Consider the following 25,253-nt stretch of genomic DNA (forward strand, 5'->3'; position numbering starts at 1 on the left):
ATTTCCCAACTGCTTAGCGGTCCAATGATTGGTAACGACGGCGACTTGAGCATTTGCTAGCCCCTTGTTGTTTATGTCCTCCGTGACTGGTACATTCTTAAGGCAGTAGCCATTGATTTGTAAAAACATATCGGCGGCTGCTAAGGCAGTACGTTTGTTCCCATCCTGGAAAGCATGGTTTTTCATTATTTTCTCAGCAAGGTTTGCAGCAAGCTGAAAAACATCTTCCTCCTTTGCGTAATGTTTCATGTTTATCGGTGAATGGATTGCGGATTCTAGCATGCCTAGCTAGGTTGGGAACCGGTTGGGGAAGAATAATTTTGCATGAAGTAGCTGGACTTGGGCGGTTGTCAAAAATCGAATCGTTTTTGTGGCCATTCTGAAAGAAAGCAGAGGTGTATGTTCAAATGAATGTGATTTTCAACAAGCAACCTTTCATTAAATCCCCAGATAGTGTGGAGGAGGCAGTATTATATTCAAGTGGTTCCTCGCTTCAAAGAACAGATGAAAGGTGCAAATATTAGACCAGCCCAAGGGTGTATAATCACGTGACCTGTCACGTCTAGGCCAGTGGAATATAGCATGACTTATTCTTCTCGTGATTGCATATATAAACAACCCTTTTATTACTTTACTGAATGGCTTAATCCACTAGTACTTGAATGTAATAAAAGTTGAAAGTTAATTATCCAAACCTGGGAAATTATATATGGGGAACCATGTCTAAGTAATATGTGGATCAATGTTACCGACCTCGGAAGATACCCGACTTCTTTGTGTTATGTTGTACAGCTTCTGTATCAGGTCTGAGAATCAAAATAAGACAGCACACGATGGCCTAGGCCTAGACCTTTTATGAAACAATACGGTAGCGGTGGGGTGGCCTTATATAACGGTGTAAGTCTAGCATATTGCTGATATGGGTATGACTGGAAATAATAATCTGGTTACTAAGTGCGGGTTTCGGTAGATATACTACCGACTTACTCCGTAATGAGGTTGGGCTTTGAAGTCAAATCTCTCAAGGAAGTGGAATTGTGGGTTGGGGAAATTCCTAGAATATTTTTTAAGGGGAGAGAAATTTCTTTATTGGTTCGTAACCAGTTCGTGTTACCCACATGGCATTCGGCCGAAGCGGTTATGTCTCGGTCCCCTCACATATACGATCGGCAAGGTCCCTAACTCATCTCCTTTAAAAACTTTTGCTTTCAAATATTGTTCCTGACAATATGTCTGGTAACCCTGGAGCATTCCATAGCACTTACTCCTTTATCCATGATTGACACACGGCTCAGGGCAACTGAGCCCCTCAAGCCAGACTATATACTTAATCTTCAACAGGGAACACAGCAGATTCTCTGGATTGGATGCTGTGATAGTAATGCCAAAGAATCCACCGTCCTTAATATTCTCAGCGAAGAGATCTTTGTGCTCAGAAACCTTGGAAATATGATCATTAATGGCGACCTATCATGTGAGACTACTGTCAAACATGCCATTCTTGATCTTCAGGTATGCCCTTAATTCTAAATTCATTGCAAATTCGTTTTCTAACGCGTTTAGGTAAAACATATTGTCATTTGCGGCCATTATGGATGTCGCATTGTGAATACAACCTCAAGAGATGGATTGAAAGATCCATGGTCGAGGTAACTCCTTATACCTAAAAGTTCTTGTGAACCTACTCATAATCGGTATAGTAAACTCAATACTTTGCATTCGGCGCACGAGGAAGATCTCAATCAACTCGCAGTGTCGGAGCGGGGTCGACTTTTTGTTGAGTTGAATATTCTTGATCAGATCCGTTCGCTGCGCCAATTTCCTGAGGTGACAGATGCAATTACACTAGGGCGCTTGCATATCCATGGGCTGGTGTATGATTCAGAGACTGAAAAGGCCTGTCGGGTATTGGAAGGGCACCAGAGACATTAAACAGGTGAGGAATTCATTCCATGGTTTTCCTTCTCATTGGCTTTCTCGACGACACAGAAGTTCTTCAATTCTGGGCTTCTAATGCAAAGAAAAAGAAACAAGAACCAAAAGAAATCGATAAAAAGAGAAAAAACTATGACAGAGATGACTCACTGCCATGAAGCTATCGATAGCTCTATGGAGAGAAACAGGTCAAAAGAGGGATCTGAGAAATGCAGCCCGAGCAACAACAAACCCAATACCCGACTGGCATTTGACATCTATCAACATGATCATTTAATGCTCGGATTTCTGACCCGACGACAGACAATAGATTTTCTTCACGTCCTCCAACTCGGCTTCGAAATCGATCTTGAGATCTTTCAGCAGGCCGTCGCCGAGATCGAAGACCCATCCATGAACAATGGGATAATGGTTATCTTCATAGCTCTGCTGGACAGCAGCGGTCTTGATGATATTCCTACAGGATTCCATCACATTGAGTTCAATCAGACGATTGTATCGCGAGTGCTCATCGGGAATTCCGTCAAGTTCCTTCTCATGCAAGCGATAAACATCGCGGATGTTTCGGAGCCATGGGTTAAGCAGTCCCAGGTCAGCAGGTGTCAAGGCCGCCTTGACCCCACCACAATTGTAGTGGCCGCACACAATGATATGCTTGACCTTTAGGTGGCGCACAGCATAGTTGATCACCGACATGACGTTGAGGTCGACATTGGGCACCAGGTTGGCGATATTACGGTGAACGAAGACCTCGCCAGCTTCCAGACCCATGATTTCGTTGGCGGGGACACGGCTATCGCTACAGCCTATGTACCTGGTCGGATATGAATATTTGACCGGAATGTGGTAACAGCTATGTTACTTACAGGTAGTCTGGTGATTGGCCAGCAGAAAGCTTGTCGAAAAAGGTGGCATCGGTCTCTTTCTTCGACGAGACCCATTTCTTGTTGTTTTGGAAGATATGCTCCAGCGACTGGCGGAGATATCGGTGCATATTGGCTTTGGTGGCCATTTTGTTTGTACAAAGACGACTTGACAAAGGTGAATAGCGATTGGAGGGTTGGGAAGTCTCACAGAAGGGCAGTAAGCAGATATTCCGAATTGCTGGGGAAATCTGATCTGAGTCGAGGGGTTGAGATTATATAAGCACACGCCAAGACCACCCTTTATCGTCCAATGCCAAGCGAGATGTTCCTGAACTTCTTCCATGGCATCAATATTCTATTTATCAGATAATATATACCAATTTGCAATTGCGACCACATGATGGCGGATTCATCGTATGTTTGCAGACATGGGGTCCAATCAATGATGGTTCTGTATACGGCCATACCAACAGCAAGGATGGGACCACCCAACAATTTGGATGAAGAACTCAACAATTAATCAAATTTCCTAAATCTATCGTGTTTCGCATATTATATGCAGTTATATACGCCCAAAACAAAGTTTGAAGTCTTGCAGTGACATCCTGATTAATTCATGCATTTCAACCCGGTTTGGGTGTTTGATTCGACCATCCTTCATAAATGCTGCACCAACATCCTTGAATGCTGCAGTGAAGCCTAAGGCACCTAAGCTCATGCACGGCTAACCACCAAAGCGAGGCCTCGTCCATCTCTCTCGATCAGCTCACTCAACGATATGAGACCCTACCATTCATCGTCCACCAAAGCCTGACTTAACAATATGGACGCCAACGCACTCCTCGACCAGGTCCACGTGGTGCAGGGCCAGCTTTGGGTTGGACAAGGTGAATGAGACCCACATAACAGGCCGTACTTGCAAGTGGGTGTCGGCTTTCTATCCAGATAAGATATGACAAAGGAGGTGTTGTCAAGCACCAGGAGCGTCACCTATGAGCCTTAACACTTCTACACGGTGTATATCGCTACCAGCAGCAATTATTTTCTGGTTTGCATATCTTGCCGTGACAGCGATTCCCATCACATAAAGATCAATTTTATATCACATGAACCTGGGTACCATGTCATTTTCCCTTAACCATGCACTGATCTAGTCCTCATGTTTGACATCCACAGCTGGGCCAGAATACTCTTTCCGTCCCTTGACGACATACATGATGAGACTAAGAATGAAAACCGCCCCAAAGATCACGACACTCCAGTTGAAATTTTCAACAGTGACCGGCAGCTCACCTGGCCAGAATGACCAAAACATCGCGAAAACAGAGTAACACAGGCCAATAATGTTCACAGCCAATCCCCAGCTCGGACCCAGATCCCACCGACGAACAGGCAGGGATTCGGGATGCCGGATCTTTCGCCAGATCACACAGGTGATTGAGATCACGTAGGTGTACATCAAGGCCGCGGTGTTGAGAGAGATGATAGCATTGAATGCAGTATCAGAGCCGATGTTGATCAGAGAAAGCAGACAGCTGAAGGTGCAAGTGAGGGCGATCGCATTAATGGGGATCTTGCGCTTAGGGTCAATTTTGGCAATCCATCGAGAACAGGGAAGACCCTTGTCACGAGCAAAAGCCCATGTTTGACGGGAGGTGGACGCATTGAACATGATGTTGCTGAAAATGACTGGTAGCAAGATGATGACCGTTAACCCGTTGACTCCTGCCGTGTTCGTAGCCTGCTTGAACACGTAGAGGAATGGGAATCCGGTAGCGTCGTTGAGAGAATCCATAACTGATGGGGTGGCGAAGAGGTAGGCAATTAACAAGATAGCAGCCATGATTCCATTAATGAAATATCCCCAGGCCATAGCCCGTGGTACGTTCTTGCCGGCGTCCTTGATTTCTTCTGACATATGCGCACATGCATCGGAACCTTAGGGCTAGTTAGTCTCTTTCCACAGACTTCTCTCTGTATGGAAAGAAGAATAAACTCACTAAGACAGCCATAAATAGCTGAGATTTGTCCAACCATCACACTCAGTCCCATTGTAGGTAACCCTCCTATATTTTGCCAATCGGTGACGAAAACAGCTTCAGCAGATCGATGAGGAGACATAGCCCATAGGACAATCAAGATCACAATCCAGCAAAAGACGTGAAGGATCATCAAGACATTACTCAAGATTGGCATCAGTTCTGACGCATAGACATTGAAAATGTATGCCACCAGCACCATTGAAAACACAAGTAGAGTACCTTGCCAGCCTTTAGGATCATAATCTGGATTACGAACACTGATCAATCCCTGGATGATGGTGCCAGTGAGGAAGGATCCAGAAGCTGTTCCAGATTGCCATGCCAGTACAGACATCCAGCCAGTGATGTAGCTAAGGAACTTCTGATATCGCGGCGAGGAAAACTCCGATACCCAATGGTATTGGCCTCCATCGGTAGGTGCTATCGAAGCCATTTCCGACAAGGATGCAATAATGAATCCGAATCCAAAAAATGTCCAAATGTATGACCAGAACATGCCTGCTAGGCCACCATTTTCCAATCCTTGGTAGTTTGAACTAGAAGATGTTAATTTGTTTATCCTATATATTCCTTTGGAGAGGATACTCAATTGACTCACATGATCAGATATTCCCAAGTGGCTTGCAAGACTGATGCAAAGCTCAATGCCGCAAGAGGTCGCATGTTTCTCTAATTCACGGGATATCAGATATGAATGTTATATATGATATCCGAAGCGATCGAACAAACCTTGAACTCTTGAATTTTTCCCATGCGATTCATTTCATTATCGTCCAGTACCGTCCCACCATGGGAGGTCGTTGGATTCCTGTGATCTATACCCATGTCTAGCGTGTCCAATGCGGTCGCTTTGATCGAGGCACCCATGATCTAGTAAATACTGATCCAGGCAAAATATTTTGTAGAGATAGAATCAAGTTGACAATAAGGGGAGGAGGGAGTAAAGTATTAAATCCCTTACAGTGTTCATTCTAACGGCGTGTTTCGCTTTAAAATCATTTTGGACTTTTTATCGCGTAGATTGGCGCTTGTTTCAAAGAAGGCATGTTTTGCGGCACTAGACCAGGTGCTGCATCGACCTAACAATATTCGTTTGAGAATATAAAGTACCAAAAGCCACCTGGGACATTAGGGCTTAATTTTGTATCCATTCTCTCCTTTAGACGCATGTAAGAACATTATTTTACGTTAGATATGTTGAACACTAGTTCATTAAAGGGGATTGGTGTTAATTCTTCGAATTCTATAGGGAATCTTTCTGGATTCTAAAGAATGGAGTTATTTAATAGAAGGAAATCAAATCCTAGTTGTGGTTTTCTCCTTTTCTCTTCATCTATATCCTTGATATACCCTGTAAACGCTGTGATCCGGTTGGTTCTCTACATATAAACCCTGTCATTCTCCCATGAACACCCTTGTTCAATGCTACTGTGGCGCACTAGTAGCTCTCAGATCACCGAATTAATAAATCCTGTATTCCCAACGAACAAGGGTTGGTAGGAATGACCATTCGGTCCCGAGAGCTTCCCATTAACCATCTGCCATATCGATTAATCATCCCTCTAATATCTCAAATGTGAAAGTTTTCGCTCCCTGCTTTCTTTCCGTTTTGTACGGCCTTTTTATAATGTCGGCCAGTCCGACAACGTCGGCTACGGACGTGAGCCCTCCTCTCACGACGGATAATGACCATAACCATAGTGGACTGGTAGTGGTCATCACCGCGGTCAACTTGTCTCTAGTGTTGTTTTCTCTCGCAGCGCGCAGCTTCTCTTCGTACCATAGGAATAGTCTACAGCGAGACGATTATACATTCGGGGCTCTCGTGGTATAGTACAATCTACTCCATTCCAAACTAACAATACTCGCACTTCTTACCTCTGGACTAACAAATTAATAGCTCACAGCAATAATCCAGATCATAATTGTGTTTTGCCAGGTCCATTATGGGTGGGGAACCCCGATAGATGGCATCGATCCCACAAGCAAAGAGCAAATGTTGAAGGTAAGTCATGGAGAAATTTGAATCTTCGAGGACATTTAACATTATGAAGACAGTATATGCTGCCGATATCTTCTCCATTATCGTCCTCGGCCTTTCAAAGATGACAGCCTGCATGTTCTATAAAGGCCTATTCTCCCAGATACAACGTCAAATTTTCTACGTCGTTCTTCTGGTAATGGTCGCATGGACAATACTATCCGCATTTCTATTGGGAATTCGATGTTCTTCTAATCCCTGGTCTGAAATAACTGCCGCTGAGTGCAGTGGATTGGTATGTCTTGTTCCTGCCGCAAATGAGTATAACCACTGACTAGGCTACAGCGTCTCCGTTGGGAAGTCATTACAGCCCTTGACATTTCCACCGAGATCCTACTTCTTGTCTATGCGGCACTTGCAATACATAAAGTCAGGATCTCGACAATCAAAAAGATCGTCGTTTTTTGCGCTCTCGAGAGTCGGATTCTGTAGGACCATTCACTAGACGGTTTAGCAAGTCCTTTACTAAGATCATAATTAAATAGGCTCATCCCCATCTCGGCAGTTCGTCTGCATTTCATCCTAGGCCAACTCTCCTCGGAAGATCCCACTCTCTTCGGGTCCTTTGCCACAGCCTCAACGGAGATATATATAGGGCTAAGTGCCAGCTGCCTCTTAACGGCTTTTCTCAAGTCCTTCGTCGCAGTCTATGAGGATGATATTGGGATAACATATACGTATCGAAGGCCGTCAAAGTCTGACTCTCGCTCGAGAACTGCTATGCCGAAAGATACATCATCTCACCGGCTCTCCCGTGGTATGGGCACAGAGCGAGGAGCAAAGGGCTGGGAGCGAGAAGAAGATCCGATCATTGAATCCTATGAGGTCATTCAGGGGTTAGGAATTATGAAAACTGTACAGGTGAGCGTACAAGGCGAGTCTATAGAGCTACCAGAGCGAGGGGGACTATAAGTGTCTAATAAACTCTTCTTCCTGTCTCTTGCATTTAATCTACTATCTGATCACGGCGGGTCTGGTTAAATCTTAGAAGATTGAATATAATCATGAGTATCCTATTCTACTTATATCTAAAAGAAGACCTACAATGAAGACATCGCAGGACAGTGGCTACTATAGAAAGATCGACGGGCATATTCGACAGAGTGAATTTAACTACATATGCTCAAAAAGGCAAAAATGAAACGCCAATGATCCCAGCGTTCCAAACAATCTGCTATTATACAATCGAATCCTCAAACTTGCGCTTGAATCTCATCAACGACTCGCCCGAGAGTCCCATTACTCCAACCATCAACCCGCTCACGATCACATGTCTCATACAAAGCACGTGCAAGCGCCGCAAGCTGAGCAACCTCCTTCGCATTAGCCTCTGCAGCTTGGATCTGGATCCAACTGATCACGCCAGAACGGGTGATCAGAGTGGTGCTGCCACCGACCTGGGCGGCGCGGTACACAATGTGCAAAATCTTGCGTCGAGCTCCTGGGACGAGGGTTGGGGACTGGTAGAGGGATAGGATGCGTTCAAAGACGTTAGCCCGGCGGTAAACCTCCATATCCTAGATTCAAAGTGTTAGCAATTGTTTTTCTAAAGAGTAGAACTGTAAAATAGCAACTTACGGCCTCGGTGCGGAGTGCCTTGATAAACAGGTTCAAGAGCCAGTCGATCTCGTCGAAATACCCATCATCCAACTCGGGCTCGTGCAGCAGGATTTTATCGACCCAGTATGTTGGAATCTTCTCAACTTCCCAGGCCGGTGCCTTCTGCAGGAACTTGTTGACTTTACCGTAGACCTTGTGGAGGGGATCTGTGAGGACTGCCAGGCAGTTTGCGGCGCACTCGCCAACAATCCAAGGAACGGGCTTCTCCATGCCAATGTTGTTGACTGTCTCGAGGAGTTCACCGGATAGAGTAAACACCGTGCGCCATTCTGCGTAGGTAGATTCCTTGAGTTTGGCCATAAAGCGAATAATGTTGGCAAAGGCTTGTCTTCGGACTTCTTCGTGCTGAGAACAAAGGCAGAGCATCAACTCTGCGACATGACCCTGGTCCACTGCTTCTGCAATGTCCTCTCTTTCCCATTTGTTTAGGGCATTATGGGTCGTGCCTTCGGTGGGCAGGGGTCCAAATATCTCATCAAGGTCAACTGCAGAGGCTTTGTTGGATGAACTAGGCATGCTAGAGCCAGAGTCAATGTCCATTTTATCTTCATTATCAGCATCTTCTGCCCCCTTCAGGGACTTCTTAAGAAGAGACTTGGTTTTCTTGGTCTCAGTTGCTTCAACCAGCGCATCCCGAGTAGCTTTGAGTACCTTGGTGCTCTCACCTGCCTGCTTCAGATTACCCAGAAGACTTGCGATCCAGGCTCCAACAGCAGTTTCCACGGATGCATCTCCACTCTTGACGACAAATGGCCATTGCTCGACAATGGCAGCAACAAGCGCGCTAGTAGTTCTAGACGTATCCTCGGATAATGACTGTAGCAAATCCTGGTAGTGAACGGGCTTCTTGGCGACACGCGAGACACAGTTATCAAAGAAGACCAGCTGTTGATGCAAAGCATCAGCCTCAGAATTCTCAAGACTTGACAAGACAGATGCAAATGCGTGTGGGGAGCTCTGCAGAACAGAGTTATCAACCAGAACGGTCTTAAGCAGAGTAGAGATACGCCGCGAAGAGTCCTTATCGGAAGTTCCCATAAGAACCTTGAGAATCGAGGTGAAGGGTGAGTATTGCATTGATGCGGGCTTTTGCCACCAACGCAATGAGGCGGATTGTTGTGCGATCTGGAGAATGCTCTGAAGTTGGCTCAGAAGCGATTCGGAATCATCCGCGCTAACATCCGGGGCTTCCAGTCGCTTGAGGACATCCACCAAGACTAGTGAGACGTCAAAGTTTTCCTCCAGAGCAATGTCCGGCATCACTTCGTAGTAACAGGTCAAGAGCTCTGCAACGGCCTCCTGCTGGGTCAGGTCATCCTTTTCTGTTCTACGGAAGAGGACAACGACATCCTTGACAGCAGGGCACCGGCGGGAGAACTCTGCTAGCAACTTGGCAGAAGCCTGATTCCAGAATAGCTGGCCTTGGCCGTGATCCGCCTGGAAGATTTTGAGGACGGCTCGCAGCTTAGTGAAAGCGAGAGTCAGGATCCGCACAGCGAACAAAGTGATGATCTCCGCATTCTGGTTGAGGCAGCGGGTCATGATCTTCTGGTTAAGGGGGCGAGGGAGAATATTTTCAATGACGATAGAAACGGGCGGTGGCAGGATAGGTTGCTTATCCTTCCAGCCACAGTTGGCAGGGACAGGTAGCTGCACCGTTGAGAAAAGGAAAGCTGACTCGGCCATCCATGACGGGGTAACCTTGGGGTCTGAAATAAACATAACTTTTCTCGAGAAGTAATCAGCAATGAGCTCTGGTGCCACCTTAAAGATTGATACCAGCAGTTCAATCTGGAGACTATCCACATCAGGCCGAAGGCATTGGATGAGGAATGAAAGCGAACCATTCCGCACGGGGACAGAATCCCTGTATTTGTCGACATAGATGGGAGAATCAAGGCCCAATTCAATGCATGAATCATCATCAACAGCCAAGGTCTCTGGATCTGTTCCAGCAGGATACCAGCCGGTCTCGGGCAAGAGAACGCCGAGCCCAGCGGTTTTACACACATTCATCATGACCCGGTGGATCTCATTGGCGATGATAACTCCTCCAGCATTAGGTTCATCCGATTCTCGATCATATCCATAAAGTGTCACCAGTCGTTCAAGGTTGTGTCTGTTGAAAAACTTGCTCTTCGATTTGCGAGCGAGAGCGGAATCTTGTACGATGTCCCTCTCGATGGCCTTGATAATTTCTAGTACAGTCTCCCGCGAATCCTTTCGGATATATTCGAGGAAAGACCTGGTAATCTTGTGCTGTTCGATGATGTCGCCCTTCTCGGAGGCATGCTGAACTCTCAGGTTCGCTAGTAGGTATCGTTGAGCGTTGCGTCTGAGAGTTGACTTCTGCGACTCATCCTCTGTGCTCTCCTGTGCTTTGTTGGGGGTCAAGAAGACTTCCAATCGCTTGAAGGTAATGTACCGTCGGAGGTACAGCTGCCGCGCAACTGCTCCTCCGTCGAAAGTCACAATTTCTGTAAGCAAACGGAGACATGGGGAAATCAAGTGCTCTTTGGACTTGGTTGCTGTCAGACCACGGCTGAACAATCTCAGTTGATCTTTCTGTAGCAAATGTTTGCACAGCGCGATTCCGAATTCCCGGAATTCCAGTTCCGAGGAAATTGTCTTGAGGAAGATCGCAAGAACAGAAGGCACACTAGTCAATAAAGGCTCATTGTTATTGCTATCGCCGAATGACCACGATTGAATGAGGTCCGCAAAGCACACTGAGGTCTCATCCTCCTTTCCGGAGTTGGTGATTTGCTTATTGCAATACGCCTTAAGGACACGCAATTTCTCTGCTTTTTCGCTCGCTTGTTCCGTGTGTGCAATTGACACCAAGAACTCTTTAAACTTGATTATACCTATTTGCTAGTCAGTTTTGGTGTAGCTCTGGATGGCTTGCGATCTGCCTCACCTTGCTTTGCCAACGGGGCATTTTGCTGGACAGCCAACAGTCCACGCAACGAATCGGCAGACTTGATATTGGAGGTAACATTCGTTTTCTCTGGTTTAGGGTCATCAATCTTTCTTCTCTTCGCCCGAGAGGGATGTTCTGTGATGTGCGACATGATTTGATGAGTTGGTGTTGTAACTTATTTTTTTTTTATCTTCAGATCCGATACCATCGACATTTCCAGCTCTTTGATTGGTCAAAGTCTCCCCGCCCGGTACAAAAGTGTGGATACACCGCCTATTCCTGCCGGATTAATACAAAGGCGGTGTGTCATTAGCCTCCAAGTGGACCTCGGGAGACAACATTTACATCATTTCACTATTCTTCATATCGATACATTGATATATTTAATATAGCAGCTTAATTCGGCTAGCAGAAAGAGCTCTGTATGGGAACTACACTTAGCCTCTACTGGTGGCGATATGAATGACCCCGATACATACAATTTGCTTATTGACCTCCGCACTGGCTCATAAAGCTCAAAGCCCAACCCACAAATGGGCTGGGCTTTGGGCCCCCATAAAAGCCCAGACTGCTTATTGGAGTCACTGGCATTGTCAAAGCTGACAGGCTGTTCATTTCTATCCCCGAGTGTCTAATGCCGATCATTATATGAAGTAAGCCTTCATACTACACGACTCACAGGCAGTCAGCTCCGCCACATTGTCTAAAAGGGGCTAGGTCGAGGGATATAGCGTAGTATTTGACCACTGCCTTAGAGCCCTCCAGAGCTGTGTTAAGATTACTCTAGTAATTCATCCGGCCCCTATACATTACTATCATGATATCAACCCTGCTGTTTGCTAGTTTGCTTACTGTTTTACGTGGATATAAATACCCAGTCTCCCCAGATTTCTCCAATACAACTCTCTTCCTTCATCTCTTTCTCTCTCTCTCTCTCTCTCTCTCTCTCTCTCACACACACACACACACACACACATAGCATGCTCAACAAGCATACTCAACGAGAATACTACCTGCGCTAAACATCTTTGGACACTTCCTCTACACATAAATCAGCCATCCTCCCAGTCACAAGTTCAATCAAACATTGTCCTTGTTGTCCATTATGGCATTTATCATTCAACCCTGTTTCCCAGAAGATGCTCCAGGCCTTGCAACGACGATGATGGGTGCTCGTCTCACCGACCCTCACTGGAGATGTCTATGGGAGAACCCATCTACCGAAAGTATCATTCCTGGGGCCATCAAGCGCATTCCTTGGACTTTGATGACCAGCACAGAAACCAAACGGCATCAGAAGGTTATCGATGTCGAGACTGGTCAAGTGGTGGGGTATGCGCGATGGTCCCTCCCTCCAGCCATGGCAAAGAAAGGAGATGTTTGGTTGGAGGCACAGGTGGCCGAAATGACTCCAGCCGATCGCGCAGTGTATGAAAAACAGTATCAAGAGAACACCCAAAATGGGCAGCATATAGGCTTAAAGGGTGGTGAGATGATGAGTTATCGCAGTAGGCCTCTCGAAGAAGCCGATGCTCGAATTATGCTAGGTGGACCCTTCCTGAGTAAGATGCACACCGATCTATCATCATTAGACGGATGACTGATAACACTCTGCAGCTCTTGATTATTTGACGACAGACCCTTCTTTCTGGCGCCGAGGTATCGGGAGAATGCTTGTGCAAAGCGGACTACACATCGCAGATCAACACGGGATAAAAACCTATGTGATGTCGGAAACGGCTGGACTGAAGCTATATCTTAGTCTTGGATTTCAGCTGGTAGATACGGTATCGGTGGACTACTCCCAGTATGGCGGAACGGAGCCTGTGGTGATGTATTTCCTTGTTCGCGAGCCATCTCAAGCAGAGTCCGTAAGTGCATAATGATAACATGGACTATACGTCTCTTATTTTTTTCCCTTTTCATTTTCTTTGAAGGTCATGCTATAATATACAAGTTCAAGTGAGAAGTTGACTTATGTTATAGTGCTGAGCGCTACGAGAACAATGCCTTGTTACAGTTATATAGAGTGTTCTTTGTGTTAGGACGAATACTCGTGCATCGCTAATTTCTTATCATATATCAGTCCTATAGCCTATAGCACCTGTCTCTAGTTTTGGTGTACATCTCATGATATTTTTATTGTTCGAGGGTTCTCACCTTTCATCCCATCTTGTCAACTAAAAACTAATTTCAAGGGGCTATTTGTACGATCTAATTCTTCGAGCTACTTCCTGCTATTCCTGGCCCTCCAATTGCTCACCTTCCTCAACTTCCTCAACTTCCTCAACTTCCTCAACTTCCTCAACTTCCTCAACTTCCTCAACTTCCTCAACTTCCTCAACTTCCTCAACTTCCTCAACTTCCTCAACTTCCTCAACTTCCTCAACTTCTTCCAGTTCTTCGACCTATCCTCACATCAATATCTTCAACTCCATCATCTCATCGTGTAAGCCATGGCTGACCACTCCTCCGTCGCCGCCATGAAAGCCAAAATGGCTGAACTGAAGAACCTCATACAGGATATCGCAGCCCTTGATACCGAGATAGCCAGTGCCGGACCTCATAAACGGATTCAATTGTGTCAGGAGAGGATGGGAAAGACCTCCCGGATGGAGAGTCTCATTGAACACATACAGTGCAAGATTGATGCAATGGACGTCCTCTGCCAGAAGACCATGAATCGTCGGCTTCGCCAAATTATGGAGGACATGGGCTATCAGATGAACGTGAATAATATCAATACCAAAACAGCCACTGCTGGAACTAAGTATGGAAATGAAGAATCGGTAAGCTGAAAGACCATTTGACAATCCTACTCTATAGAATTTACTAACATGACCAGATGAATTCCGCTTTGGATGACGATTGGGTTTTGGTTGCGAAGGATGAGGACTCGTTCTAAGACTTAGTGGACTGGAGTTTTGTCTATCTTGTAGTCTGAAATACATTTGATCACTTGTCATTGTAAAACAATTGGCTCGGAGTAGAAAGCAATAAATCAACATTTTTCCACTCTAGCGTTTCCTTTCTATCAAGGATTTTTGCTGGTTGCTAGGATTTCAAACTGCAGTATTGCGTAATCTTAAGTGGTAGAGCAACTAGTAGGTATTCTCTTCTAGATATTATACAAGGACTAGATTAAAAAAAAAGACTCTAATATTTTAAGCTAAATGATTCATGCAAAAGCACAATGGTAGAGAGATATGAGACGCAAAAAAGAAGCACGCAACCACAGCTGGTATCTTCGAAAACAAAAATCAACCCCAAGTTCCACCACCACCACCTCTGCCCTGCCGCCGCTGGGCAGAAATACGCCAATCGTCTTCGCCAGCAAAGCGGTTGTGCAAAGGCTGAATGCGCTCCGCCTTCTTGCGCTTCGACAATCGATCTGTAGGTGCAACCTTGAAGAAAGTAGGCGCCGCCTCCACGAGCCATTTCGGCTCAATAGCAGTAGTGCAGTGCATGTACTCCTTAGTCGTGAGGACCAAGGTGTGGTAAATGACGTGCTCGGACGGTTTGCCGAACATCGCGGAGCTGGGGTGCATGTACACGGGCGTTCCTTCCACCAGGGTCTTGTATCCTTCCTGGGGATCTTTGCGCGCTGCGTTGCGGAAAAAGCCGGTGCACAGGGACTGTCGGACTTTCATGGTATCCCGGCCGCAAGAGACGATGCGATGCTTGTAACGGTTCATGATGCCCAGCAGTTGCTGGCGTACATCTTGGGCGCGCTTGATCTGTCGTGCTTGGATGAAGTTCTCGAAACACCAAGAGTTATTGAAGCCTGCGTTCTTCCACCCGTTGTAGACATTGAGGAGGGTCAGATGATCGCCGTGCGGATCGTGGAATTTGGACTTCTTCTGGTCTGCTTGTTGCTGCTTTTCTTTGGGGCGGTAGAAGACAGACTGGATTGACAGCATGGCGACAATGCTAAGCATTTCCTCCGAGCAGCCCGAATCCACAGATGCAATGAGCACCTTGGCAAGCGCAGGCTCCATGGGGAAATCAGCCATCTTTCGTCCGAGTCGAGTCAAGAGACCCTCATCGTCAAGTGCGGACAAGGCATACAGTTCTTCAAGAGCTGTCAACATAGTGTTGGTAGGCGGTGGGTCCATGAAATCGAAGTGGAGGAGATCGTTGATACCCATTGCTTTGAGCATGAGAATGGTATGTGAGAGATTCTGACGCTGAATTTCGGGAATACTTGTTGGCAGCATTTCGGACTGATAGGCAGCCTCCGTGTACAATCGGAAACACTTTCCAGGTCCTGTTCTTCCAGCACGGCCAGCTCTTTGCTTAGCTTGCGCTTGGGAAATTGGGGTTACCACAAGGGAATCCATGCCGAGCTTCGGATCGTAGGCGTTTTGCTTCACGAAGCCGGGATCAATGACATAGTAAATCTGATCAATTGTGATCGATGTCTCCGCAATATTGGTTGCAATGACAACTTTACGTCCGCCTGGGGGTGCTGGATCGAAAATCCTACTCTGCATCTCACTAGGCAGTGCAGAATAGACAGGTAAGATAACCAGTTCAGGGACTGTAGGCCCTAAGGCTTTCATGCGCTCGAATAAAATTTCACATGCTGTATCAATCTCTTCTTGACCAGTTAAGAAGAGCAGAATGTCACCTTGCGGTTCTGTCAAGTGAATTTGCATAACAGTGATGAGTGCAGCATCCAGATAATCGGATTCAGGCTCTTTGGAGTACATGACTTCGACAGGGAAAGTTCGGCCGGGGATGGAGAAGATAGGACAGCCGTGGAAGTATTCGGAGAACTTTTCAGCGTCCAGTGTGGCGGATGTGATAATCAATCTTAGATCGGGTCTTCGTTTGACTGTCTTTTTCAACAATCCGAACAGGATATCAGTCGCGATCGTCCGCTCGTGCGCTTCGTCAAGCATGATAACGGAATATCTCTTGAGGTCTGGATCCAGAAGAATTTCTCTCTGGAGCATTCCATCGGTCATGTACTTGATCTTGGTGTCTGGGCTGGTACAATCCTCGAATCGGATGGTATACCCAACCTCTGCTCCGAGCTTGCAACCAACTTCCTCGGCCACACGTTTAGCCACCGACATGGCAGCAACACGGCGAGGCTGGGTACACCCAATAATTCCGTTGTTTCCATATCCGCCCTCGGCCAGGTACTGCGTCAATTGCGTAGTTTTTCCAGAACCTGTATCTCCGACAACAATCATCATTTGATTGTCCTTCACTGCATCCAGCAACTGCTTCCGGAACTTGTAGACTGGCAGACTCTCGCGTTGTTGTTTAATAGACATGTTCGTCCGCTTTCCGAAAGATGTGTTCTTGCCCATCGTCGCTCTCTTCCACTCCGGTACAGCCTCGTCCTGCTTGGGCTGCTGAGCACTCCGTAGATCAGCAGCAAACTTTCGCTCTTCCGGAGCAACCATGGGGTCCTGCCATTGAGCGTTCAGATCGACATCCGCCGCCTTTTCAGCCGCCTTATCTTGTAATTCTTGCTGCTTCAATTCGCGTCTCTCCTTAGCAAGGTTAGTGCCTGCCATTGCAGAACGGTTCATTGAACCATCGGGAGCCTTGACAACACGAATAGGAGAAAGTTCGAGGGATTGTTTCGTCTGGCCAGCCAAGAAAGGAGGTTCCTCGTCTTTGACCTCAATATCGATATCTTCCTCCTCTTCGAAAGTGCCTTCGCCGGTGAGTGTTGCATTATATTCCTCGTCGATGTCAGGATAATCTGCTGCAGATACAACACCGGAGGCAATCAATTGTCTGATCTCCCACCGCTCTGGCGAAGTCATGCGCTTTCGGTTCCTCATTGGCCGACCTCCAGACCCTTCAATGACAGGCACATCGGAGGCGAGGCTGCCATATTTGTCATCTGCGAATCCACCATCGAGGCGTTCCATATTTGCACCAGAGGCAAGGCGCTTCTGGGGAACAAGATCCCTGCCTGTCACTTGATCCACCTCCTTCATGGACAGTCCGATGCGAGTGCCTTCGATACTAGCCACTTTGACTTTGACCGGTTGGCCCCGCGAGACCAAATCTGAGGGGTGATTTACTCGTGCTCCTTCTTGCATTGCTGAAACGTGGACAAGACCATCTACCTTGCCCCTGACGCCCTTTAGATTCACAAAAGCACCGAAATCTTTCACACCCGTTACGGTTCCATCGTAGATTTTGAAAAGAACGGGGTGGTCATCCAGCTCAACACGAGGAGGACGGCGGAAATCGTCATCCTCGTCGCGATCACGGTGTCTCCGGCGATCGCTATGGCCATTGCGACGGCTGTCTTCCCGGTGGTTGTATTTCCCAATCGATCTACCGAACTCGTCCACGAGATCATCGTTTTTGTTATACCGCGTGGCACTGCGAGACCTTGATCGCGAGCGGTATTTGTCCCTGCGCCGCCCACGGTCATAATCGTTGTGTTCGGGGCTGCGGCTCCGCTTCCTAGTTCCGCGGTCGTTTCTCGGTGCGTGCGGTTTCTCGTCCTTCGCTTTTCCTGCCAGGCCCTCAAGCATAGCGAAAGTGTCGTCCATCGCGCCTGCTTGTGCATCGGCCTCGTCCGCCGCTTGGCGATCTGTGTAGTCTTCCTCAGCCCAGCGTTTCTCTGTATCGGGGACCGCAAGGCCTCTGAACACGCGGGACTTTTGCTCCAGAGCATCAAGTAAATCCATATCTTCGTTCTCATGAGAAGCTTCCTGGTCATTTTCCTTTTTCTTTCCCTTGTACTTGGGGTGCATCGTGAGCACCATGCGGTCGATACTCTCCAAGAGACTCTGAGGGAATTCGCCGCCCATATCGTCGAAAAATTTCTTGAACTCGGAAAATTTGCCATTGCATTTGAGGTGCTGATCGATCACGAACTCTGCGAGAGTCTTGTCGGCGATTCCCATGTGGTTCTCGAACTCGTTCGTCACGCGCGAGACGAGCGAGAACAGCTCTAGAGACTCGAGGTCATCCATGATGGGTGGAACAAAAGAGGTCCAGCCAAATAAAAGATAGAGCCAGCAAAACTGGACCAGTGACTTGTAGATTGGCGAGCGCGCAAAACACTGCCTGTAGCTCTTGGAGACAGTTCGGGATCTTGAAGGCGGAAAATTAGTGCTGCCGAAGTTGCCACCGATAAGATAAGGCGGTATCTTCGTTTTATATCCAAAAATTTGATGTTCAGGAACTCAGTGAGACTTAATCAAACATTTATAGTGACAATAATAAAAGTTGGAGATATTCAACGTCAAGGCAGAAGTAGATGCAACCTTGAAAGAACCTACAATAGGTCAAAAAGAAACAGTAAGGAAATCTACAGACATTAGGTATTGTGTATTGGAGATCGGTTTTATACATCTAATATACATATTTCATACATATCTATCACTCTCTGGGGACTTCTGTGTCATAGTATGACTCTGTTGGGTCAGACTCCGAGTCTTCCAAGTCGGGGGATGAGCCCTGTTCTTCGCCCTCTGTGTCCGGTGATGACTCAAATAATGATAGTTCGGCGTCGGTCGATTCACCCTCTGCAGTCTCTGCAACCTCAGAAGCAACTTCTTCGGGCAGATTGATTTCCATTTCACCTCCTTCACCAGAGGGTTTCATCCAGTCTCCAGCAACTCCCATACGTTCCTGCTCCAACAACTGTTTCTGCAGCGCAATCTGGCGCTTCAGAGAAGCACCCTTCCGGAGTCTCTTATTAGCGGAGAATTCAGTCAATGCTCGAACCATCCGCTCTTCGACAAGTTCCTTGACGTGACTTGCCAGAGTTCGGTCAGTGAAGACACCACCGAATCGGAAACTGAGCCAAAGGTACAAAATAACTGCCCTATGAAGGCTCTCCAGATCATGCAAGTAGTCGTTGCTGCCAGAAACGGGCTGCTCAATGACTTCCAGGTTGAGATATGAGATATCCAACAATCGTCCTTCAAGGTGTTCAGCTACGCAGTCTGCCATAGCACCAGTAACATCACGCGAGCCTGAACTTTTACGGTCCATTGGAGAAACCATGAACTTTAATTGGTCCTCAAATGGCAGTCCTTTCACAGTGTCGATAATTTCGGCGTTTTCCAACTGACTGGAAGGATCACATAAGAAGAACAAAGGGTTGACCTTGGCAATTTCCAAGACCCGCTTGATCAGATATTCGAAAGGTACACCTGGTGGGAAGTAGGCAGCGAATTTCCGGAAAACGGATTCTGGTGGGAAGATACCAGCCGCACTCAGCGGTGGGGGCTCTAACTTCATAGCCTGCTGAATATACGGAAGGTCAACCTCTTCGAGACAGGAGATCAGGCCCACGTTAGGCTCCTCGCTTGTGCTTTCCGTGGCATTGGCTGGACGATAGCGACCAGCACGCCCACCAATTTGTTTGATCTCGGGAACAGTAAGTCGTTGAAGTCCAGTCGGGACACGTTTGACGAGGGTGTCAAAGATAACACGCTTGCAGCTCCTATCATGGGTTAGTATGAAAGCGAAAATAGAATCAGGATAGCAGAACTCACAGGTTAAGACCCATGCCAATGGCGTCACTTGCCACGAGGTAGTCATAGTCATTGTCTGGATCATTGAACAGATTCGCTTGTTGGGTCCGAATCTCTGCTGGCAAACCACCATAAACAATGGCCGCGCGTCTTCCGGTGGTCTTCTCGATGTCGGCCTTCATAGCGTGTATACCTTTCCGGGAGAAGACGACTATACAGTCACCTTTCTCAAGGCTATTTAGATTGCCCTTTAAACTGTGTGGCATCACTTCTAGAGCGTTCAGACGTTCGTAGCGGTGGACCTCCAAATTATCTCCCGTGAGTGCACATAACTCCCGAATCAATGGTATTGAGCGGGTTTCACCGCACAGATGCAGTTCGGCTACCTGAGCACCAAGGAAAGCTCGAGTCCATGCCCATCCTCTTGATGAGTTAGCAATCATTTGAATTTCATCGATCACGCCAACATCGTATTCCTGCCCTAGGCTGACCATTTCCACAGTATTGCTGGTAATACGTGGGACTTCATCCCCTTCGGGGAACTTGACATCGTCACCAGTGACGAGACTGCACGGAACCCCATCTGCCTTGAAACGATGATATACTTCTTGCGCGAGCAATCTCAGCGGGCCTGCGTAGAACCCATTCTTGCTTTTCGCTAGCCGCTGCAGTGCATGGTAGGTCTTTCCGGAATTCGTCGGCCCAACATGGAGATGGATTGTTCGCTGCATTGATCGTGCGCGCGGATACCACTCGGCTGGCCATCGAAGATCGGCCACTTGTTCCTGTGCTTCCAGAATGGGTGACGAAAACCTAGCAGTGAGACTTTCCGAATACTGCATATATTCCACCTCCTCCCGCAAACCCTGAAGTCCGGAGGCGAGGTAGGCCTTTTGCAGCGCTACCTTGATTTGCCGAAGGGGTCCCCATTGTGCAGATGCTTTCTTATCATCTGATTTGCAGGCATTTTTTATTTGGCGTTCGAATTGAGCCCATCCTTCTAGCGATTCGCCCGATTTACTCAACTTGTTGTATAGATCGCGCAGGGTTGCTTCCACCAGTTCGTTGAAATCTCGTGCGGCTGCGATATCCTGTCGGATGGACCTCGAGACGGAAGCCCCCACAAGTGTTTTGCTTTTTTTTGTATCGGATTTTTTATCCGAGATACCGGGTTTGGACTTTTTCGATCGCTGAAGAATTGAAGATGTGGTGAATGGTCGTATAGCGAAACGAGTCAAGGGTCGCAAAGCACAGAGGGAACGACTACCGCCAGTCCATGGCTGCATTCCTATATGACTAGGGATCACCAATCCTATATAGAGGATCGGGAACAAAGAAAGGTGTTAAGAAGGAGGGATAAGAGAGAAAATACAAAGAAGTTCAAGGAGAAACCAAAAAGTTCCCTTATCGACCCGATCCACTTTAAAGCTCCAATGGTGGGGAAAACCATCTTCCCTTCATATACCTCAGACGGCCACCTAACTCTTCCCCTTGATCTTCACTCTTCTTAAGTCAATCTCCTTTACTATCTGCTTGTCTTTACTCACTTTCTTTCTTTTTCTGTTCACCCCAAAGCCCCAAAAAGTTGTGGGCTGCCCCCCAGCATGGGCTCCTCGATAATTAACATTCAACGCGACTGTGAGTGACCACCTCCTACTACCTCTTACAAGAACCCTAGCTGACCTTGGTCTCTCTGAGATAGTTATACTGAACACAATCCGCAATGCCGGTGGCCACGAGGTGAGCCCGATCCCTCCAATCAATCCCTCTACCGCGGATATTGACGGCACCCCTCCCCCTAATAGTGGAAAGTCTTGGTGGTGGATGAGAACAGCAAGAAATTGGTCTACGGCGCTGTGAAGGAGGAAGAAATTCTCAATCTCAATGTTTCCAGTGAGCTCATCTTGTGCTTTGCGACCCAAACAATTTCACTAATGCCATACCGCAGACGTCGAGCAGATCGAACACCGACGACCATCTAATCCTGATATGGATGCGCTGTACATATTGTCACCAGAATCGTACGTGGTTGACTGTCTTATGGCAGATTTTGAGGTGGGCCGATACAGGAAGGCATTCTTGGTGTGGACTTCATGTTAGTGGGCTGGTGAACCCAAGGCCTTTGCGACGTCATTTCGCTCACACAGCTTATAGCCCTCGATCCGCAGCAGCGATCTCGGATTGACCGATCTCAAATGGCGCGCGACCGTATTGCAGACTTTCACATCATGAACATCAATTTCTACCCCAGAGAATCGCGGTTGATTACATTCCGGGATCCATGGAGCTTCCCGATACTCTTCCACCCTGGTTGCAACAATCTGGTTCGGCGTCATTTGGAAGAATTGGCCCAGAAGGTACATATATTCTCCAAGTTATGCCAATTGAGCTTGCTGACATTGGACTAAGGTCGTCTCTCTTTGCGCTTCCCTGGGCGAGTACCCTGTAATTCGGTACTATCGGCCCCGATCTCCGACTCACGAGGCCGGAGTTATGTGCTCTCACTTAGCGCGTTTCATTCAAAATGAACTGGATCAGTTTGCGCAACAACAGCGTGACTTCCCGCCCCAAACAAACCGCCCCCGAGGTGTACTATTTGTAGTGGATCGTTCCATGGACTTGTTCGCGCCTCTCCTTCACGAATTTACCTACCAGGCTATGGTCCACGATCTACTTCCTGTCATAGATGGAGACAAGGTCACCTACAAAACAGTTTTAAATAAGGGTGCCAGAAATGAGGAGGTCAAAGAGATGGAGATTGGCGAGGATGATCGAGTCTGGGTGGACTATCGCCATATGCATATGAAAGATGTGCTTGGGAAGCTGGGTGAGGACTTTGCCAAATTCCGAGCAGCAAACCCTCAGTTCGCAGACGAGTGAGTTGGAGGCATTTCCTGTACTAAAGTCGGGCTACTAACTTGGGACGTAGTAACGACAAATCAAATGTGAACACCATCAAGGATATGTTGGGCGGTCTGACAGAATTCCAAAAGGGCAAAGATACCTACACGCTACATCTCAACATGGCACAAGAGTGTATGAACTACTTCCAGTGCCGCAAACTCTTGGAAGTGAGCTCCACCGAGCAGTCTTTCGCCACGGGTCTTGATGAGAACTACAAAAAGGCAAAGAACCTAGCAGCGCAGCTCGTGCAGCTTCTCGATGACGACGCAGTCGTACCTCCAGATCGGCTTCGGCTCATACTTCTATACATTATGTATCGTAATGGATTGCTAGGTGGTGACATTCGCAAACTTATGGCGCACGCTGCACTCCCACCACAAGACGGCGGGGTGATTGCCAACCTCGAGCTCCTTGGAGTTCGTGTCGAGAAGCCTCTCAAGGATGAAAAACCACCACAAGTGCAACCACTTTTCAACCGGCGAAACCCACCACCCGAATCAGACGAACTCTCCCTGAGTCGGTACGAGCTAGCTATCAAGCAGATGCTGGAAGACCATATTCAGGGCAATCTAGACCCAACTTCCTTCCCCTTCACACGTCCGCACACCGAGACGGACGGTGCCATGGCTGCCCAAGAGATGCAATCACAGCAGGCCTCTTTGCGCAGCGCAAAACCGACTTGGGCACGCACAAGATCCATCGACCAGCCTCGACAGCGCATCATTGTCTTCATGGCCGGCGGTGCCACCTACGGCGAGTCACGAGCCTGTTGCGAAGTCTCGGCGGCATTCAACCGGGATGTCTACCTTGCCACAACGCACATGCTGACCCCAGGTCTCTTCCTCCGCCAGGTAGGCGACCTTAGTGTTGACCGGCGTCGACTCGACCTCCCATCCGAGCGCCCCAAACCTACCGCTCCGGCCCACCTCTTCGAGCGCGAGGCCCCTCCAGCTCCAGCTCCCGCGCCACAGAAGAAGCCCGTGTCAACAGCACACCTCAACCCCCCAGCTCCGCCAGAGGCGCTGATGGCTGGTATGTCACTAAAGTCAAACGGAAGTGGAAGCAGCCCTGCCTCATCTGGCAGCGGGAAGCACGATAAGAAAGATAAGGAGAAGAAGGAAAAGAAGGAGAAGAAATACCGTTTCTTCAAGTAGCTTTCCCCATTTCCATTTCTCTTGATTTCACTCTGCCTCCTACGTGCTATTCCCGTCTAGCGCTTTTGTGATACCATTCTTTTCCTTGTCTTTCTGTTGGTCTGGTCTGGTCCTGAGCATTCAAGGCGCTATTCTCAGCGGTTTTTTATTTCTTTCCTAAGATGAGTCCGATAAAGGCTCGGTTCATGGGGATGTGTTCACTGCATTACAATTTATGCCAGGTAGAATCTGGAACCAGTTTCAAGTTTCAATATCTTGTACACGGTAAATCTTCAAGTCAAGCACTTAAACAGAAACAAATGTTGTATCTCTAGTTGAAACTGATATCCACATAAAACTACACATAATAAAATAACAAACATGGGGTATCATTGAACAAAAGCATAAAAAGAGTGTATCCAACCCTCCACCATCCACAAATCTACCTAAACCCCATCCCCAAGATACTTCAAAACCTCGTCATTCTGATAAAAAGCCTTCCTGATCCTCTCTGCCCTCTTCTTATCCTCCGCAGCCTTCTTCTGCACCTGCTTAGGATTGAGCTTCTGCACCTTCACCGGTGGCGGTCTAGGCGGCAACGGATCTCCATCTTGATCAATCCCAGTCCCCAGTCCAGCAGTGTCATGTTTGACACGAGGTTTGATAGGTTCCCGTATACCCTCACGACCAGATGCGCCGAGCCCAAGCCTGCTGTCAGGATCCCACCCGTATGTAGAGAGGTATCGGAGACCTGAGCGCGTGCGGTCGAGGTGCGATGGTGGGTGTGAGTGAGCAAGACAGATTTGATGCGCGAGGGATGCTTCGTGCGGTAAGGGCTTTTTGCCTGTGGCGTCTGCTGGGGCTGGTGGTGGGATAGGTAACTTGCACACGTCGCAGTATTCTGGGGCTGCGGGCGCCACTGTAGGTGGAGGCGGGATTGCGTCTTGAATTGGGGGCGCGGACTGTGTGCGGACGATAGGTGGAGACAGATCGCGCTGAGTTGGTGTGCTTGGTGATGTACTTGATTGCTGCTTCATCACAATAGAGAGATATTTGTCTGCTATGCTGGTGCCGGAGGAAGAGGGCGTTGGGGCTGTTGTTGTGTCTAGATCGGAGGATCGCACGAACTGCACGCGTTTTCGGCGGATGCCAGAGCTGAAGGGGCGCACTGCCTCTGGTGGGAGGAAGTAGTCTTCGTCTTCGGACGCCATGTTTGAGGATGGTTGAGCTGTGAAGTGTAAAGAGAAAGAAGAAAGAGGGTTTGGGGAGCGGAATTAAGAGAGTGGCGATAAGAGATAAGCGGAGATAGGTCGACATCGGA

The 25,253-nt window shown here is 47.7% G+C and overlaps 9 protein-coding genes across 9 annotated transcripts; 3 read left to right on the forward strand and 6 right to left on the reverse strand.

The window, feature by feature from the left end:
- Positions 1-2,208: 2,208 nt before the first annotated feature.
- Positions 2,209-2,947, reverse strand: PGRI_010230 (carbonic anhydrase; the record flags this gene model as incomplete). Its single annotated transcript, XM_040788736.1, has 2 exons — positions 2,209-2,734; positions 2,802-2,947. The coding sequence occupies 2 exons, from the start codon at positions 2,945-2,947 to the stop codon at positions 2,209-2,211; spliced, it is 672 nt and encodes a 223-aa protein (XP_040652508.1).
- A 1,004-nt stretch (positions 2,948-3,951) lies between these two features.
- PGRI_010240 (Amino acid/polyamine transporter I) lies at positions 3,952-5,710 on the reverse strand (the record flags this gene model as incomplete). The annotated part of the gene is made up of 4 exons (XM_040788737.1): positions 3,952-4,739; positions 4,802-5,379; positions 5,442-5,512; positions 5,573-5,710. 4 exons carry the CDS (start codon positions 5,708-5,710, stop codon positions 3,952-3,954), a joined length of 1,575 nt encoding a protein of 524 aa, XP_040652509.1.
- Positions 5,711-6,470: 760 nt separating this feature from the next.
- PGRI_010250 (uncharacterized protein) lies at positions 6,471-7,796 on the forward strand (the record flags this gene model as incomplete). The annotated part of the gene is made up of 5 exons (XM_040788738.1): positions 6,471-6,671; positions 6,744-6,848; positions 6,898-7,119; positions 7,170-7,312; positions 7,370-7,796. 5 exons carry the CDS (start codon positions 6,471-6,473, stop codon positions 7,794-7,796), a joined length of 1,098 nt encoding a protein of 365 aa, XP_040652510.1.
- A 281-nt stretch (positions 7,797-8,077) lies between these two features.
- PGRI_010260 (NPA1/URB1 family protein) lies at positions 8,078-11,578 on the reverse strand (the record flags this gene model as incomplete). The annotated part of the gene is made up of 3 exons (XM_040788739.1): positions 8,078-8,401; positions 8,463-11,371; positions 11,425-11,578. 3 exons carry the CDS (start codon positions 11,576-11,578, stop codon positions 8,078-8,080), a joined length of 3,387 nt encoding a protein of 1,128 aa, XP_040652511.1.
- Positions 11,579-12,532: 954 nt separating this feature from the next.
- PGRI_010270 (GNAT family N-acetyltransferase) lies at positions 12,533-14,332 on the forward strand (the record flags this gene model as incomplete). The annotated part of the gene is made up of 5 exons (XM_040788740.1): positions 12,533-12,989; positions 13,045-13,298; positions 13,626-13,876; positions 13,982-14,216; positions 14,273-14,332. The coding sequence occupies 5 exons, from the start codon at positions 12,533-12,535 to the stop codon at positions 14,330-14,332; spliced, it is 1,257 nt and encodes a 418-aa protein (XP_040652512.1).
- A 355-nt stretch (positions 14,333-14,687) lies between these two features.
- PGRI_010280 (uncharacterized protein) lies at positions 14,688-18,383 on the reverse strand (the record flags this gene model as incomplete). Its single annotated transcript, XM_040788741.1, has 1 exon — positions 14,688-18,383. The coding sequence occupies one exon, from the start codon at positions 18,381-18,383 to the stop codon at positions 14,688-14,690; it is 3,696 nt and encodes a 1,231-aa protein (XP_040652513.1).
- A 409-nt stretch (positions 18,384-18,792) lies between these two features.
- On the reverse strand, positions 18,793-21,181 carry PGRI_010290 (ATP-dependent RNA helicase SUV3; the record flags this gene model as incomplete). Its single annotated transcript, XM_040788742.1, has 2 exons — positions 18,793-19,864; positions 19,917-21,181. The coding sequence occupies 2 exons, from the start codon at positions 21,179-21,181 to the stop codon at positions 18,793-18,795; spliced, it is 2,337 nt and encodes a 778-aa protein (XP_040652514.1).
- A 318-nt stretch (positions 21,182-21,499) lies between these two features.
- Positions 21,500-23,953, forward strand: PGRI_010300 (Sec1 family protein; the record flags this gene model as incomplete). The annotated part of the gene is made up of 7 exons (XM_040788743.1): positions 21,500-21,533; positions 21,598-21,635; positions 21,701-21,788; positions 21,844-21,990; positions 22,050-22,252; positions 22,305-22,771; positions 22,825-23,953. The coding sequence occupies 7 exons, from the start codon at positions 21,500-21,502 to the stop codon at positions 23,951-23,953; spliced, it is 2,106 nt and encodes a 701-aa protein (XP_040652515.1).
- A 425-nt stretch (positions 23,954-24,378) lies between these two features.
- On the reverse strand, positions 24,379-25,143 carry PGRI_010310 (putative G-patch domain protein; the record flags this gene model as incomplete). The annotated part of the gene is made up of 1 exon (XM_040788744.1): positions 24,379-25,143. One exon carries the CDS (start codon positions 25,141-25,143, stop codon positions 24,379-24,381), a length of 765 nt encoding a protein of 254 aa, XP_040652516.1.
- Positions 25,144-25,253: the final 110 nt, after the last annotated feature.

The sequence above is a fragment of the Penicillium griseofulvum genome (genome assembly GCF_001561935.1).
Source record: "Penicillium griseofulvum strain PG3 chromosome Unknown contig_79, whole genome shotgun sequence".
Taxonomy (NCBI): domain Eukaryota; kingdom Fungi; phylum Ascomycota; class Eurotiomycetes; order Eurotiales; family Aspergillaceae; genus Penicillium; species Penicillium griseofulvum.